The 16,791-nt window shown below is 32.6% G+C and overlaps 1 protein-coding gene across 3 annotated transcripts; it reads right to left on the bottom strand.

Annotated features, from left to right (window-relative positions):
- Nucleotides 1-1,293: 1,293 nt before the first annotated feature.
- HDA2 (histone deacetylase) lies at nucleotides 1,294-10,494 on the bottom strand. 3 transcript variants are annotated; one of them, XM_003543887.5, is made up of 8 exons: nucleotides 10,222-10,494; nucleotides 9,240-9,823; nucleotides 7,029-7,469; nucleotides 6,344-6,574; nucleotides 4,592-4,662; nucleotides 4,453-4,510; nucleotides 1,762-1,827; nucleotides 1,294-1,661 (listed from the first exon to the last, which is right to left on the bottom strand). In XM_003543887.5, the coding sequence occupies exons 2-8, from the start codon at nucleotides 9,765-9,767 to the stop codon at nucleotides 1,563-1,565; spliced, it is 1,494 nt and encodes a 497-aa protein (XP_003543935.1). In that variant the 5' UTR covers nucleotides 9,768-9,823; nucleotides 10,222-10,494; the 3' UTR covers nucleotides 1,294-1,562. The 3 variants fall into 3 exon arrangements, with proteins under 3 accessions (XP_003543935.1, XP_040870835.1, XP_006593689.1); XM_041014901.1 differs by having other exon boundaries at nucleotides 9,240-9,769; nucleotides 10,222-10,444; XM_006593626.4 differs by having other exon boundaries at nucleotides 9,240-9,810; nucleotides 10,222-10,443.
- Nucleotides 10,495-16,791: the final 6,297 nt, after the last annotated feature.

The raw sequence follows: 16,791 nt of genomic DNA, 5'->3' as shown, positions 1-16,791 counted from the left end.
ATTACTAAACAAAAGTTGATAAATTTCTTTTTATAAAAAATTACTTTTTTTTTCAAAATAATATAATTACAATGTATTTAAATATAAACAAATAATATAAGTTGATTAAAATATTAATTTTAAACGATGTAAATAAAATTGTCAATTTTTACATTATGATTACTTTTCCTAATTATTATCAGTTGCGATTTTTCTAAATTTCCTATTTATTGTGTTTTTGTCTTATAAACAATATCTTAGAAGTTAATATATATATATATATATATATATATATATATATATATATATATATATATATATATATATATATAAACAAAACATATAAATATGGATTGATACAAGAATCTAAAATTCACTTTCACTTTCTCTACGAATTCGTAACTTGGTGAACTTTCACCTTCTCTTGATCCCTAGAGGCTAGTTGATTAAATCTTTGTTCATTAGAGCATATTCTTTTTATCATAATATGGATAAATCATTTTTAACATGTTAGTCACTATAAATGACTAAATTTACTTTTGACCCTTCAAAAATTTTATTTACTTTTAAATAATATCTATAACCACTCAAGCAGTGGCAAACATGGTCCAAAAATAAATTTAATGTTGTATGGCTAAACGATAATAACCATTGATTTGGACTTCATGTGCATGAGTTGCAATCTACAAACCGAACTAAGGATTGGTTTATAGAAATAACTCATCCTTGCAAGATCGCAATCCTTTGTCGTGTCCATATAGCACGTGCCATCCAAGGCATGAGGACCGTAATGACTTGACACCTTCCTTCGACTTATCACAGGCAATCTACTCAAAGTTCCACATTCAATATTAACAAAAATGCACCACCACGTGCGTCTGCATGCCCAAAGGCATCCCTTTATTTCAAGAGGATTCGAAACACGTCAAGTCCTGATAAAATTCTTCGCTTTTCATCAAATTAAACTTCATGCATGCTCCACCACTAAAAAATCACTGCCATCAAATTAAACCCTAGTAAGCCTTAATAACATGTTATCTCAAAATGGTCACTCCCATGACATGCCTACATGTCATCACCAAATAGTAATAAAAACTTAAAAAATATTGAAATTTATGTATAACTAAAACCAACACAAGTTATTTATTTAAATTTATAAGGATTAAATACATATTTAAAGTTACTTTTATATTTCAACCATCATTACTTCAAAATTTTAATTGTCCTTATTAACCAAAAGTAATTTATATTTTAAATATTTAATTTGTTAGTCGTTCTCTTTATACACTGATAAGTGATAAATATAGATCAGTATAAGAAAAATAAACCCGGCTCAATAATAGCACGTAATACTATTCTGTAACAAGATGTAATGTAACAGTACAAAAAACCATCTGGATGAGATAAAAAAAAAACCAATTTAAATTTGCAAACTTGCCCCTAACATTAGGAAAATGCGACTGGTGTATACAATGGACTATGATGGAACCAAGCAGCAGCCACATCTCAATTAATTTGGAAATGCGACAGCATAAATGGAAAATCAATTTAACTGTTCACCAATCAGTTAAAGCCTATGTTGCTTAACCCTTCAGGTCCGTCTCTTTGGCCAAATCATTCACAGTATTCTGTTCTACTTTCACATTATCTTCATCAGCTTTCTGAGAAGAAATATCTAGAGCCTGCAAGAACCAAATTCAGTCAGAATTTTGTAAGAGTACGTATATTCTCCCGTAAACACGCTTAGTGTTATGCATTCGTGCTTTATGTTGTGAAATTCACCTTCATGCAGGTTTCCGCAACTGCAGTATCAGAGTCTCTCAAATGCTCTCCACTTCTCTGGTCCTCCTGGAACGGTAAGCCAGTATTACACATTGTACTAAGTTTCATACGAATTTATGCACAAATTTATATAATGTTTTTCGTCAGATGCAGAATGTACAGTAGCAGTCCGAGGACTGCACAAGAAAAAGCAATTCATGAAGAGTTACTCAATATACAATATATGGCGATGAGTTGCATAATTAAAAAAAAAAAAAGCTGTTACCCAGAACCTATAATTTTGTCTCCAGACTCTAATGTCGGCAGGTTCTCAATTATTATTAAATGAAACTGTTGGTAACATGGAATACATGGCTATCTCAGCCGATAGTTGAGATTTCATGACCAGACACAATTTTATCAGTGTATTTGAACTGTATTAGGATGCTTGACAGACAAACTAAAACAATCAATATTTTAACTTCTATGGAGATCAATATTTTAACTTCTATGGATGCCTGACAGCCGATACTATATGATCCTGAAGAATATAGTTTTTAATTATAATTTTTTATTGCAACATGTCCCTTCTAGCTGTAAAGTGGCACATATATCAACCAAGGGATTGGGCCACAGAGCATTTCCAAGATCTTCCCTGCAAGTCGGGAATGATAGATATCTATTTATTAGCTTGAGAGAGTTTTGGAGGACATGATATTATTTTCTTATTTTAATTTTTATTTCTACAAATTTATTTTTTTGTAACTTAGTTCCCTTAACTGACATTTTGACAGCAAGATGATAGCTAGTAAATATTAGGATTAGTCTTCCTATATATATACTTTTACTCATTATCATGAAATAATATTCAGTTGTTTACATAATTCCAAGTTTTCTTTACATATTTCCAAGTACCAATCCCTACCTTTTAGTCTGGAAGGTATACTGATATGTAAATATAAAAAGAAAAGGATGTCAGTTAGTTAATTTTCGTCAGCTACTGTTATTTTATGGCTGTTAGGTAGCTGTCTATAAATAAGGCAGGTCTGTGGTATTTTAGACAGACTGAATGTAGATGGAATGATAATCGCAGAGTGCAGTGCACATTTCCTTGAACACTGTTTCTCTTCTCTTTCCTTCTATCCTCTCTATTTTGTTTCTTCTCTCTTTCCCTCTTTCTTTTTGTTTCTTTCTCTTTCCCACCTAAATTCTATAACAGTGGTATTCAGAGCAGGCTGTCCACGGCCACTAGATCAGAATCTTTTCACCCATGGACACAAAAACAAGATCATAGACAATGATGCATCAAATGGAAGAAAGATTTGTTCAAATGGAGCATCCTAATTAAGTAAAAGCATCCTCCCATTGATTGGCCAGCCATACCTAGTTCTATGCTTCCAGTAAAGATTCTCAACAAACATATGGGAAGAAAGAAGGGTCATATTATCACTGAATTTTTGGTGCAGTGGCATGGTTTACCTGATGAGGAGGCTAAATGGGTTCCTCTATTCAAGTTTCAACAGCAATTCCCTACATTTGAAATGCAAGACCCTTGAGGGCAAGGGTCTTCTTTTGGGGGAAGGGTATTGATATGTAAATATTAAAAAAATGTCAGTTAGTTAATTTTAGTCAGCTACTGTTATTTTATGGCTGTTAGGTAGCTGTCTATAAATAAGGTCTATTGTATTTGTATTTTAGACAGACTGAATGTAGATGGAATGATAATCACAGAGTGTGGAGCACATTTCCTTGACCTCTCTGTTTCTCTTCTCTTTCCTTCTATCCTCTATATTCTGTTTCTTCTCTCTTTCCCTCTTTCTTTCTCTGTGTTTTTGTTTCTTTCTCTTTCCCACCTAAACTCTATAACAGTAACTGATTTAGAATTACTCACCATTCATTTTGTTGAAATATAATAATTAAGATTAATTATTCATCAAAACCATTAGAATTACTCAATATTCATTAGATTTCAAGAAAATGAATCTCTCTCTCTCTATATATATATATATGAGGACAAATTACTTCAAGAGTAACTCTAAAAAAGTTATTCTCCATCGTCATTTTTCATTTTCTTTTAATCTGATATTAACGAATAACTTATCTTTCATCGATTAAAAGAAAATAAAAGGTGAGGATGAACAGTTACTCTTAAAAATAGTTATTCTTGGAGTACCTTGATCCCTTTTTATATACACACACACGCATATAATTCACCTTCAACTGTTAAATTACAAGAGAATGAAGGGTGGAGGATAAATAGTAACTTTTAAAGTTACTCTCGGGATAAACTTCAAGAGATCAAGGGTTGAAGTCCCCCCTTCCTCTCCATTTCTCTAACTGTAAGTTATATACATCAAATGGAAGCATGGAACAACTTGAAAAAAGAACAAAATTTAATGGGATAGTGCTTTGTAAAAGACTCATAGGGTTTTGATAGTATGTATTTCAACAGTGAGATTAGAAAACATTCATTTGGGAGTAATGGTTACTTTTTTTGTTGAACAGTGTATTGACATTTATGTAAACAACATTTATATAATTGAAAAAATGTGCTAAATATAATTTTAGATTGTGTCTGAAAACATGGCTAATACAAGTAGATTTATATACAATTTCTGACATTGTATAACATGTTTTATCACTATTAGAGTCTCAACATGAATGATATTGCTATAATTTATTTAGATGATTAAAAAACCAAGAGACACATACCAGATCATTGGGCTGAGGTTCAGCAATTTCTTTCTTTACTTTGCTCGAGACAAGCTCACTGATAAATGAGGCAACAAATTGAGGACATGATCATATGATATTTAATCATAAGAAATAAATTGGGTATAAAGAAAAATACCGTTCAACGTCAACGTCCATGTCAGAATCTGGATCCCAAGGCTCATCTCCATCATCATGATCTTCATCGGCCTGAAAAATTGTGTGCATGTGTACGAGTATTTGGAAATGAGCTTGAATAAGAAAACAAAAGTCAAATTCTAGTAAGGATAAGGATTCAGATAAGTTAAGATTTGTTTGCGTTTGTTAATTTATGTTAGATTTTGGGTCTAACTAATCCCTTCAAAACCAACTTTGTAAGAAGAGGGGTGCCTAAGCTTTATAAACTCTTATTAGACACTATCTTTAGTCAATATAGGTGTTAGAGTATACAATCTACTCGTAGTTGAATAATATGCTGACATCCTCACCAAATTTCTATCTCCTTCCAACTTCAATGTTTTTAGGAACAAGCTCAGAATTGTTGACAAAACTTTTGTCAACCCCTCATGAGCTTGCTGGGGGGTATTAGAGTAGTAGAGTAGAATTACTCCTTTCATTTTACTCTGTTAAGTAGAGTTAGTTATGTTAGCTAGCTCAACCATCCTTAGGTTGGTTGATAGTTGCTACTGTCAGCTATGACAGCTGTACTGACAGCTGTAAATAGCTGTCCTAGCTCTAGTATAAATACCAGAGATGTAACTACTTTTCAGTTGAGTTAGTTAATATCAAAAACTCCATTTCTGAAGTTTGAGTTTTTCTCTCCTTTTCATTTCTAAAATCCTTTTACAACCCAACTCGGAAAGCCCAAAGTAATATGATTTTTTTTCAAACTGGGTAAGAGCCAACCCGAGCCCACACATTAGGATCATAATGGATCAACAATACAACAATGTTGCGATCAAACTCGCAATCCTTGAACAATCTGCAGAATCTAGTAATAGCTATTTACATATTTAACATGTGTTAAATAGGCAAGCATCATCAAAAGGCAATGAATAGAAAATAATTACTCATCTTCCTGAAGCTACAATAAAGTCATAGAAGTACTTTCGATCTTTTTCATTTTTTAGATTTCAACACCAGGCTTGAGGACGAGGTTGATTTTCAAGTGGGTGGTATTGTTACTTGTTAGGATATAAAGGGAAGGGAAATTTAGAATACTAGTTAATAACAATAGTTAGTTAGTTAAAGGAGTAAAATAGAAATAAACAGGGGGAAGAAAGGTAAGAGGATTCTTTCAGTTTTATTAGCATCTGTGAATTGGGCAGTGGCTCAGTTACAAAAAGGGGAAACCTTTGAAGGAGAGATCGCTCCTATTATATGCTGTTTCCATTCCATTCAATAAAACCATTCTTTTCTTTTCCATTTCTATTCTTGGTTCGTAACACAATCTTCCTCTATTTTTTCCTTTGTTTCTATCCGTACTCTCCCTTTTCATTTTCTATTCATTCTCTACCTCTCCTTATCCCATTTTTGTTCTTTCTAAACACCCTGTTTCTATTTAACAAAAAAATTCAGATACTGTTCTTTAAACCAAAAATAAAAAAATTGAGACACATGCTCTGGTCTCTGTCTCTGTTCTGTTTAATCATACTATCTTCCTCTGTTTTATTTGTTTTTTTATTAACAAATAAACTTTACAAGGACCACTTTGAAAAAAATAATAATAATTTTATAAGGACCAAAAAAATATTGAAGCCTTTGTATATTTATAGCCACCATGCTTCCGCCATTAATAACATTGTTGTTAAAAAGAAATCCTTATCACCAAGCCTATTTGCAGGAAAGATAACGGGGAAATGCAGTAAAATAAATGGCTGTAGAAGTTTACCTCTCCAAGATCAGAATCAGGAGGTCTTTCCTGAAATTGGACACTAGGAGCATGCTGCAGCTTGGAAAGATTCTCAAGTAGTTTAGATCGAATTTCTTCAAGTAAATGACGGGAATTCTTGTTTTCCATGTTACTTGGGGCAACATGAAGGGTATAATCTGGACCAAAATATTCATAATACTCGTGTTGTGGCATTTTGTCATCAACTTCTATTCCAAGAGCAACTCCTGTCTGCCTTAACATATAACATGTATAATTTTCTGTATTTGGATTATTGTTTTTACAAAACAATTACTCAAGTAATACATAACTATTAAAACATGAACAATCTGAGAAGTGAGAAACAACAACTACATGGTAAGCCCCATTGAATACTAAGAAGCTTTAGGATATCTAATTTATACTTTATAGTTCAAGACAAGCAAAATGAAACAATAACTCAACTGCTTTGACCCCTCCAACATCACTACTTCCACTGAACAAGTTACTTCATGTTTAGAATTCTACATTTTTTATAATCAACGTATGAAAGGAGAAAATATTGAAATTTCAAGACAATAACCCCACTTGTGGATTGCAGCACCCTGACTAAAATATGGTACTCCTATGAACCATGCTACCTTATATTTAATGAAATTACAATAAATAAATGGCAGAAATTTTATCAATTGAAACAACATTCTACCTCATAGCACCAACAACGAGCAACATTCCGAATGGTGTAGCCACCACCACCTAGTAGCAAGAGGGGCACATTGAATGATCTCATGTATTTGACACACTCAGCATGACCCCTAATTGAAAGATTGAAACATCCCAATCGGTCTCCAGATAAAGAATCAGCACCGCACTGGAGAACTACTGCACCAGGCCTGAACACTTCCATTACTTTGCCAATTATTGGTTTGAACAAAAAATGATAACTCTCATCATCAATGCCATCATCAAGTGGAACATTAAGAGAGTAATATTTTCCTTTTCCATATCCAATATCACGTACATCCCCAGTACCAGGAAAATAGTCACCAAATTTATGGAAAGAAACAGTCATGACTCTGTCAGTAGTGTAGAAAGCTTCCTCCACACCGTCTCCATGGTGGATGTCAATGTCCACATATAGAACACGCTGCAATAGATGTAATATAAGCATTTGAAATCAGGAATAGACACAAAACTTTGTGAAGAGAAATTTGAGAACTTCAGAATACGAACATTTTACCAGTTCACCCCCAGAAATTTTAATCCAGATCAAATTTAAAATGCTAAGTTTAAAATCTTATATTTTAACCCCTCAAAATATACTTTACTCCAGTCCTATAACCTGTTGAACCCCTTGAAAATTAAAAAATGATGGAATCATCAACAACTGAATTGAAACTGAAAATGCAAATCTGCCATGCCTAACATAATTTCATTCCCTAAAGATTCACCATCACAGTACGTAACCTTTTTTAATATATTTCTACTGCTTATGACCAGAATTAATAAGACCCTGTACACTGTGTTTGGATGAGGAAAGAAGAAGGAAAGGAAGGAAAGAGAAAAAAGAAAGAAATATAGTAGAAAAGATGTATTGTGTGAATGAATAGAAATAAGAAGGAAGGAAATGAAAATAATTCTCTCAGCTTGATTGAATGAATAGAAGAGTAGAAAGAAATGGAAATTTTATATATAAAATCCCTTTTACCCTTAACAAATGTTCCAAAAACCAATGACGGGTACTTGTGGAAAACACATATGCTTCCTCCTTCTCCCCCTAAAATCTCCCCTAAAGTGAGGAGAAATTTTTTGGGCGGATGCCACACCAAAAATTTCTTTCTCTCCTACAATCCACCTCCATCCAAATCATTAACTGTATATTTCTCTTCTAACTCTCTCATCTCTATTTGTCTCCTCCCCAGATTCATCCATCCAAACAAATTACATGTCCTTTAAAATTATAAACGGGAGGAATGTTTTCTATTGGAATTAAAATTGGTGTGTGCAACTTTTGTTTAGATGCATTAAAGGAGAAATTACAGACAGATTATAAGTATATTTCAGAAAGGTTACTCCTGGAATATAACCAGTTACAATAACAATTAACAAAACTTCCAACAGATTAATCTGTGAAATCTCTAGATCCATTTTTTAATAGATTTAACGAGGTAAACAATACAGGGTAATAACTTCATGTGCTGGCTTATGCTAGGCACAGGACCTATGATAGACACTAATTCTGAAATTGAAATTGAAAGGGAAATTTTATTGAATTCAAACAACACACTGCTAAAGGATGGTTCCAGAGCCTAGGGCTCCTACAGAGAATAGTTCTCTGTTCAAAGACTGACATACATCACACACACGCATCCCTACCTTTCCGAATTACAATATACTAGATAAAAGCATAACTAACTCTCCCCTATAACAGAAACTGTTCTGCACAGCAGTTTTTTCTACAAATAACTGTCTTAAACAACACAAACAGCCAGTAACTGCCCTATATGGCAGTTCCTGAAGTCTTTTTGTTCTTTCTACAGTAAACCTTCCAGATGGCTCATTTACTTGGACTAGGATTCCCAACAAATTCATGGTTCCTATCAACCTCTGATGTTGGAGTTTACAACCAAAGCTTCACAAGGTGAGCAGTAGTTTTTTTTTAGAAGTTTTAAGGGGTTCATGTCAGATTAAATTTAGCACTGAAACAATTCCAGGAGGATCTAAAAGAAAAGAATTCCGTATGAGATTATTATAGCCTACAAATTTGAGCTATGTCCTTCATTATTCAATGGTACTAATTCCCTACAAAAATCCTAAAGAATATATCAAGTGTAAAAATGTAATTTCCACGAAATCAATATATCTGTAAAGCAGGACAAAAAAGGGAAATCAAAACGAAATACACAATTACACAAACCTCATGTTGTTTGAGAAGTTCTAAGATTGCAAGGACTATATCATTAACATAGCAAAATCCAGAAGCCTCACACTTCTTGGCATGATGCAACCCACCAGCCCAGTTGACAGCAATATCACATTGGTCATGATTTAACTTTACAGCACCCCCAACTGAACCCCCTGCATATGTTTGACAGAAAGAGTAGAGGCCATCAAAAACAGGACAATCTTCACCAACATTAAAGCGTTTGAGTTGCCTCAGATGATCCTGCTGTGTTTCAGGAGTTATGCTTCGAAGGAATGCAACATAATCATCAGCATGAAATCGACAAAGGTCCCTGTCTCTAGCAGGAAATGGCTTATGGACCTGCATGTGTTGTAGCAATCCATAATGGGCTAGAAGAGCATGTGTCATCCGTATGCGATGTGGCTTCATTGGGTGACCTTGCCCATAATAGTAATTCCCAACCTCCGGATCATAAAAATAGCACACCTTTCTCTTCACCCCATCAGGTGCAGATGGTAAAGAATTGCCACCAGTATCCATGTCTGTTGTTTCCCGTTATTTCTCTTATCAGTATTCAACTATCCTAACAAAATTCCCTTGAAAGGAAAAGAAGCCAAAGGGACTATTATATAAAAAAGTGAAACAGCTCAACTCAAAAGTATTGAAGAAAACAGAGAGAAAAACAAAGGTAATGACCATGATGGGTAATCAGAAAATTAAATGCAAAATAAAAATAAGAGTTGGATTACTATAGACATGGTTTATGTGTTGGCACCATATGCACAAAATAAATACAAACCCTAATAAACTAAGTACAAACCCTATCGGTTAATATATAGACTAAAAAAAAGAAAAACGACGGAAAATATCAATCAAGATCTTAGATTGTCATACTACTGAATGAGAAAATGAATATAAAACATAATAGTAATTGATTCCATAATTCCATTGTAAAAATGGATAGAGCTTATGTACCCATCGATTTTAGCCTTACCTCTTCTCTTTGCAAAATCAGCTGCACACAGTCGGTCGACCAACGTAACGACAACTGACGATGAGAGAAGCAACTCCGGCTAAAAGCGCCTCACAACTCTAACTGCTTGTTCGATGATATTTTAAAATTATTCTCCGAAGTAAACCATAAATTTCGTCCTAAACTAGTAGTCTCTCTTATACTAAGGATAAAAAGGAAAGTGTAAGGATGTTTGGTACACATGAAAACAAAGTTATGAACTCTAATTGGATTAAAATAGTGGATCAATGATTTAATTGGTGAGTTGGACTTGGTCTATTTAGGTATATGTTAAAAAATTTAAAATTTATATATATATATATATATATATATATATATATATATATATATATTATAAATAATATTATTTGATTAAGAAAGATTCATTTATATTTCAAAATCTAAAATAACGTATTAAAGTTATTAATACAAGTGAAGTGTATCAATAATAAAAAATAGTATAAATAGTAATTATCTAAATTAAAACAAATCTAATTTTCAATAAATGAAATGAGTCAGACAGTAAACAAAAAAAGTGCAGATAAATTTTTTACACTCCCATTATTGTTTTCAGCACTTCTCATTATATGATGAAAAGTCCATTACGAAATGCAAAATGGAAAGTGCAAAAAGCAATAAAAGGAGTACAGGAAGCAACATCCTAAGAGTAGGTGGATCTGACCAGATTAGGCCTAAATAAAAGTCTTCACTTTAAGAATAATCAAAAACCTTATCCCCAATATATATATAACCCTCTCTGAGTTTTTACACTCTATTGCACCTCATTTTCTCGCTTTGAAACCCTAAGTCCATAACACTCCTCTTCCTCTTCGATCATCACCACTTCACAATGTCGTCGAAGTTCGACCCCTCTCAGGTCATCAATGTCCTCGTTTGTGTTATCGGCAGCGAGGTCAGCACGGCGAGTTCCCTCGCAGTGCGGCGGTGGTCGAGTCAAGCGTGAAGATGAAGAGAAGGGTAGAGACCCGAGCGTGAAGATGAGCCATTGAGGTTTTAGGGTTGATTCAAAATGAAGTCGTTCTCGCGTGGCAATTTTTTTTAGCCTGCACAACCCACTCCGAGTTTCCTCAAAACCAATTGGGTTTGGCTGGATCATCTCGGGCCACATGCATGAACGATGAAATAGTAAAATCGGTCTGATTATGCTACCGGATCCCAGTTGGACCGATCCGACTAGCGGGGCCGAATCGAATTTTACAACTTTCCATGAAAGAGATACTAAAAGTGGTTAAGTTTTATATTAAAATGGTTAGCTAAGCAAGGGAAAAAAAATTAACCCAAAATTATATCATTTTGAGTTTTCAATTTTGCCCCAATGCTAAAAATAAAATGTGGTTAACAAAATGCTTTTTTTTTTCAAAATTAAAATTAACAAAATCAATTATCTAACAACCATAATTTGATATTGTTTTTTTTTAAATCAAAGTACATCATGTCATGAAAATAATAGATTATGTGACTGTAATTTTTTTTTAAAAGTAAACATTGCATTTGTAGAAAGTGATTATATGTTTTTTTTTACCAAACCCTAGTTATATGTTTTAAAAATTGAAGAAACCACGTATATGTTTTATAAATAAATAAAAAAGGTAAGTCACCTTCCCTTAAATTGTTAAATTGGATTTATTTGTTTTATAATTTACATTACTAGTCTTATACATTCAATCACAAATCATCATTTAAATTACTTTAAAATACTTATTTTAAAAGCCAACAAACTTACCATAAATGATGAATTATGATTAGATAATTGTATAAAACTTTTTACATTGTTAGTGTATATTTTTTTTTTCTCTTTACATCATGGAGGTATTTGATAAAAAAAAATTTTTGGTTTCTCAAAAATTATAGGTTGGAAAACTTAATTTCACATGTTTGATATACATTTTTAAAAAAATAACATTCTATGGAAATGATGTTTCCTGGAAATGTTTTTTAGTTCATTTCTCACAAAAAAAATTCCTATAGGAAGGTGAGAATTGTACTTTTTCGACTTTAATTTTTCTCTCACTGCTCTGCACGTCATCCCCTCCCCGATCGGATTTAGTTATGCGTCAAACAATCATCATTCAGATAAATAATTCATTTGTTTTTTTGATTCCTTGAAAACTTCTTTGAAGATTCCAAATTGTCAACCAAATAAAATTTAGTTATTCTTAGGAAAAATGATTCCAAGAATTCATAATTTCCGGCAATCATGATTCCCAACATGAAAAAACTTTTTCCCTGCCAAATGTCCTTTACATGTGTCTTTTCATTTTTACGGCTAATTCTAAGCAGTATAAAAACACTCAATCATAAATGTACATGCTTGTAACAAAAAATTTCATTTGGTAGCACAATAATACAAGCACTGGATGCTCCAAAATGAGAGTATAAAGCATGAGTCTCATAGTTTGGATGCATGAGTGTGTTAAAATAATAAGAAAGACACGAGGACAATATTGAAAAAAAGAAATTTTAAATGCAAGGTGTTTGCTTGTGGGACCTACTATCAATCATTCACTTTCAACTTCTTTCGGTTCTCATTCACCGCTCCTAAACTAGAGAGTAGAAATGCTTTCTTCCCTTCTTAGTGATGTTTCACTTCCATCGCATCACTTTCATTTGTACCAAACACGCTGAAAAGTAGTATTTAAAGTATTAAAAATTCTTAATTATTAATTTATTCCTTTTGGATGGTTGAGATTTGTGAGGGGCAATCAGAATATTAATTTTATTATACAATGAATTATTTATAGATTATATGTTGAGTAGACCATTTTAACATTCACTCTCAAATCTCACTTCTGCCCAACTTCCTCTAAACTCAAAACCCTTATTCCTTTATACCTCATCGCCCAATACAGCAGCGGTGCTACCTTCGTGCTCCAAATCTTTGCCAAGGTTGACTCTCACCGAACAACGACATCATTGTTTCCCTCTTTATCTTCCTTGTCGACATCAAAGGTGAAAAAATGGGAGAGTGGTCATTACTGTGATGGTGGAAGAGAACGAAAGAAAAGGGGAAGAATGATTTGTGAATTTTTTTCCACATCAAAAGGATTTGTTAATTGAAGATTTGTTTCTCGCCACTGAATATCGTTGAATCAATGATCCTTTTTGCAAGCTTATGCATTTGATTTACTCATTTTGATTTGTGATTCATGACTTGGTTGGATTCATCAATAGGACATTTGAAAGTTTGGTTGATGCTTGTGATGTTGGATTGCATAAGGGGTAGTAGTTTTTCCGTAATAGGGAACTAATGATTGTGTTAGATTAAAATGTAGAAAACTCATATGTTGTGAGTTTGTTGTTAAATTGTAGAGTGTAAACTAAAGAAGAATTTTTACAAGTTGGGGTTTAGAGTATGGGGCGCACTATGCACATGAACAAATATATCAGATTTCGTGAAGAAAATAATTAATTGGCATTGATAAATTAAGATCAAAGCAACATTGTTGTATAAAAAATTAAACAATTAAATGTCAATTTGAAATACCTCATGTTGGGATTCACACACCAATGATGGAAAGCCCTTTGTATTTGTTGGTTTGGACGAGCACAATATTGTTCATTACCCAAAGTATTCTTAGAATTGATGAGTACCTTTTTTACTAGTAAACAATCTAACTTATTTAAGTTGTACTAAATAGGGGCATAATTGAATTTTTATACATTATCATTTAATTTTTTTAACTATTTATCTTATTTTAATATTATTTTCATGTACTATTTGCTACAAATTTCAATTCTACCCGTGGACCACTTGCTACACGGTCCACCGTAGAACGCTCCTTGAATTATTTAGTTCATGTTATGTGATGTTTTCTTCCATATGGTATATTCAAAACAACTTTTCTCAAATGTTTTGCTTTTGGTGAACTGAGTTTGATCTTTGTTAGTAAGAAAGAGGTTCTCTAGATATGAGCATATAGTTTTTTTTTATAGTTTTTTTTATAAAAAAACTATATCTATTTTATTATATTTTAAAATTAAATAATAATAATAAATATAGTGGTGTTTAAAAATTGCATCTGCTAGAATTTGTAAACTAGCACCGTGAATCTCAAATGAACAAAAATGGCTACATTGAAACATTTTTTAAATTAAGAGATCTTATTAAAGTTTTAAAAAATGACCTAATTGAATATTTTGAAGAAATAAATGGATCAAAATATTAATTAAGCTTATTAAAAATTGGACTCATTTATGTTTTCTTGTTTTTCTCTTTTTGGTTTTTTATATTTCAAAAGACTCATTTGGGTCCTTTATTTTTTCGAGATATTTCAATTTGGTCATTTTCTCAATTTTAAGCTAACACAAGTGTTTAAAATTTTTAAATAATTATTTCTACATAGTGGTGGCTAAAAACCGTCGCTACGTGCAAATTAATTATGATGATTCATATTTGTTCCCTTCTACCTTTCCCATCATCCCTTCCAACCCCTTGTTGCCCCTTGTCTCCTTCCACCCTCTCATTTCTTACGAAACGAAAATGAATCACACTAGTAACTCCATTTCGATTACCTTGTGTTTATTTTATGCTTTGTTGTTCATCCATCTTTGAAATTGATTAATTCATCTTTCACTTTCAATGTTAACCCCCACCACCGCTAACAACGACAACAACCATGTATTGAAAGACCCTAACAAAACCCTATAGGCAAGTGCCCTAAATCCAACCCATGCCACTAAGGGGCTCTGATGCCAAGGATGCCATCAACACCACGACTTCTCTGCCGCCCAAATTCAAAAACAACACTCCACACTCTGATATTTAGAAGAAGATTTGTCGAGTCGAATGATTAGACATTTTTATCCAATTCTCTGGGAAAGAAAAGTACAATTCGTAAGCCAAAAGGTTCATTCTCAATTTCTCACTTTGAAACCATTTGCATTGTTTGACTATTTTATCTACTTGTTCATGTGTTGATTTAGATGCCTTAGTTGTATAATAGAATCTAGGTTTTAGATGTTTTCGAGTGACTTTTTTTGGGGGTTTTCAAGTGATTTATAGGCTTTTAGCTGCTTTTTATTGACCAAGTACTTTTGAGCGGTTTTTTTTGTTAGTTTTGAATTAAGTTATGTTGTAGTTTTTGGATGATTTTGAGTGCTTTTAGCAGTTTCCACCTATTTTGGAATGCTTTTGAGTTATTTTTAAATGCTTTGGCAATTTTTATGGTTCGAAGTGGTTTTAACATTTTGTTGTTATTTTTAAGGGATTTTTTTGTTGTTGTTTTGGTTGACTTCAAGTTGATTTTTTGGGGTTTCAAGTGATTTTTGTAATGTTTTTAAGTGATTTTTATTGATATCAAAGATGAAACTAATAATTCGGGATGAAGCTCCAATGACTCATAGACATTGCTTTGAAGTAGTTGATAGATCATTCAGGGATGTACTTTATTTTGTATTTCACCATTTTTTATCTGTTTATGGTGGAAGAATTTTCAATGTTTCTCATCGTTGCATCCACATTGTTTGAAAGTTGGAGTAAATATACCCATGTGTGTTTTGTCAAGTTCACTAACAAACAATTTTGAAATGCATAACTTGCAACGAAAAAAATAAAAATCTCCCCTTCACAAGGAAAATCGAGGAGGGGATGGGGGATAATACAACACTCAATGTTAAGAAGTGAAGCACTAGCAGTGTGATCTCAAGTTTTCAGGTTCCTGCTCCCAATTGTAGTTGTATTAGACTGAGACTGGTTATGGAGGCCATTTTCCAACTTCTAACTAAGATCTTTATTTATACAAAAATACACAACAAATAATAAGATAAGAACACATCAAGAGTAACATACACAACCAATCATTATGAGGAACATAAAAGTAAAAAGGAATTTACAAGAAACATAATTCAAACAATATGTGCATTGTTCGAAACAAGCAAAACCATGGTCATTATACAGAGCCTTCCTTTTTCATTAGCAAAATAAGTTAAAGGAAACATGATTCGATAATGTTTATATTATAGGAATTAGAAAACTTAACAAAATAAGAACTAAAATAAGTTGAATATAATCCAAGAAATAAACCACACATCATGTTTTCCAACCAGAATATTCTCAAATATACATCAATATATCATGTAGTTGCCTACCACTATAATCCAAAAATAAGTCATGCAAGTTTGACTAAATTTTGACATCATAATTATCCATAATAATTTAACATAAATCTTCCCTCAAGTTACATAAACTGAGACCATATTTCCATAGATAAAGTATCTCATTTTCATATAAAATCAATAAGCAATCATCATTAACTCATTAAACGCATCAGTGTCAATGTAATATAAGTGGATTCAATCCATCAATCCTAGTTGTCGCATAGACACATACATATATTCCCCTTTAAGGTGCATTTAAACCAAGCAAGAGTAAATCATTAGAGCCTAATCGTGTCATGTTCTCACTAGGGAGCTATCCAAACCAGGTTCTATAACCTTCAAGATAAAGTCATGTTGTTTAGTCAATTTTATCCACCAAGTTTACAAGGGGAATGTTAAACATACTCGTATAGCAGAGTAAGCTAGTTACCAATT

The sequence above is a fragment of the Glycine max genome, chromosome 4 (genome assembly GCF_000004515.6).
Source record: "Glycine max cultivar Williams 82 chromosome 4, Glycine_max_v4.0, whole genome shotgun sequence".
NCBI classification, from domain to species: Eukaryota; Viridiplantae; Streptophyta; class Magnoliopsida; order Fabales; family Fabaceae; genus Glycine; species Glycine max.
Note: the sequence above shows the minus strand (reverse complement) of the source record. Positions and strands in the feature narration are given on the sequence as shown.

What these genes read in the sequence shown, in the direction of transcription:
- HDA2 (XM_003543887.5), bottom strand. Translation starts at nt 9,767, where the DNA reads ATGGATACTGGTGGCAATTCTTTACCATCTGCACCTGATGGGGTGAAG. An exon ending in ATGGACGTTGACGTTGAACG is followed by an intron (nt 4,511 to 4,591) that starts GTATTTTTCTTT and finishes CTCATTTATCAG; the next exon opens with TGAGCTTGTCTCGAGCAAAG. An exon ending in AACCTCAGCCCAATGATCTG is followed by an intron (nt 1,828 to 4,452) that starts GTATGTGTCTCT and finishes TTACCGTTCCAG; the next exon opens with GAGGACCAGAGAAGTGGAGA.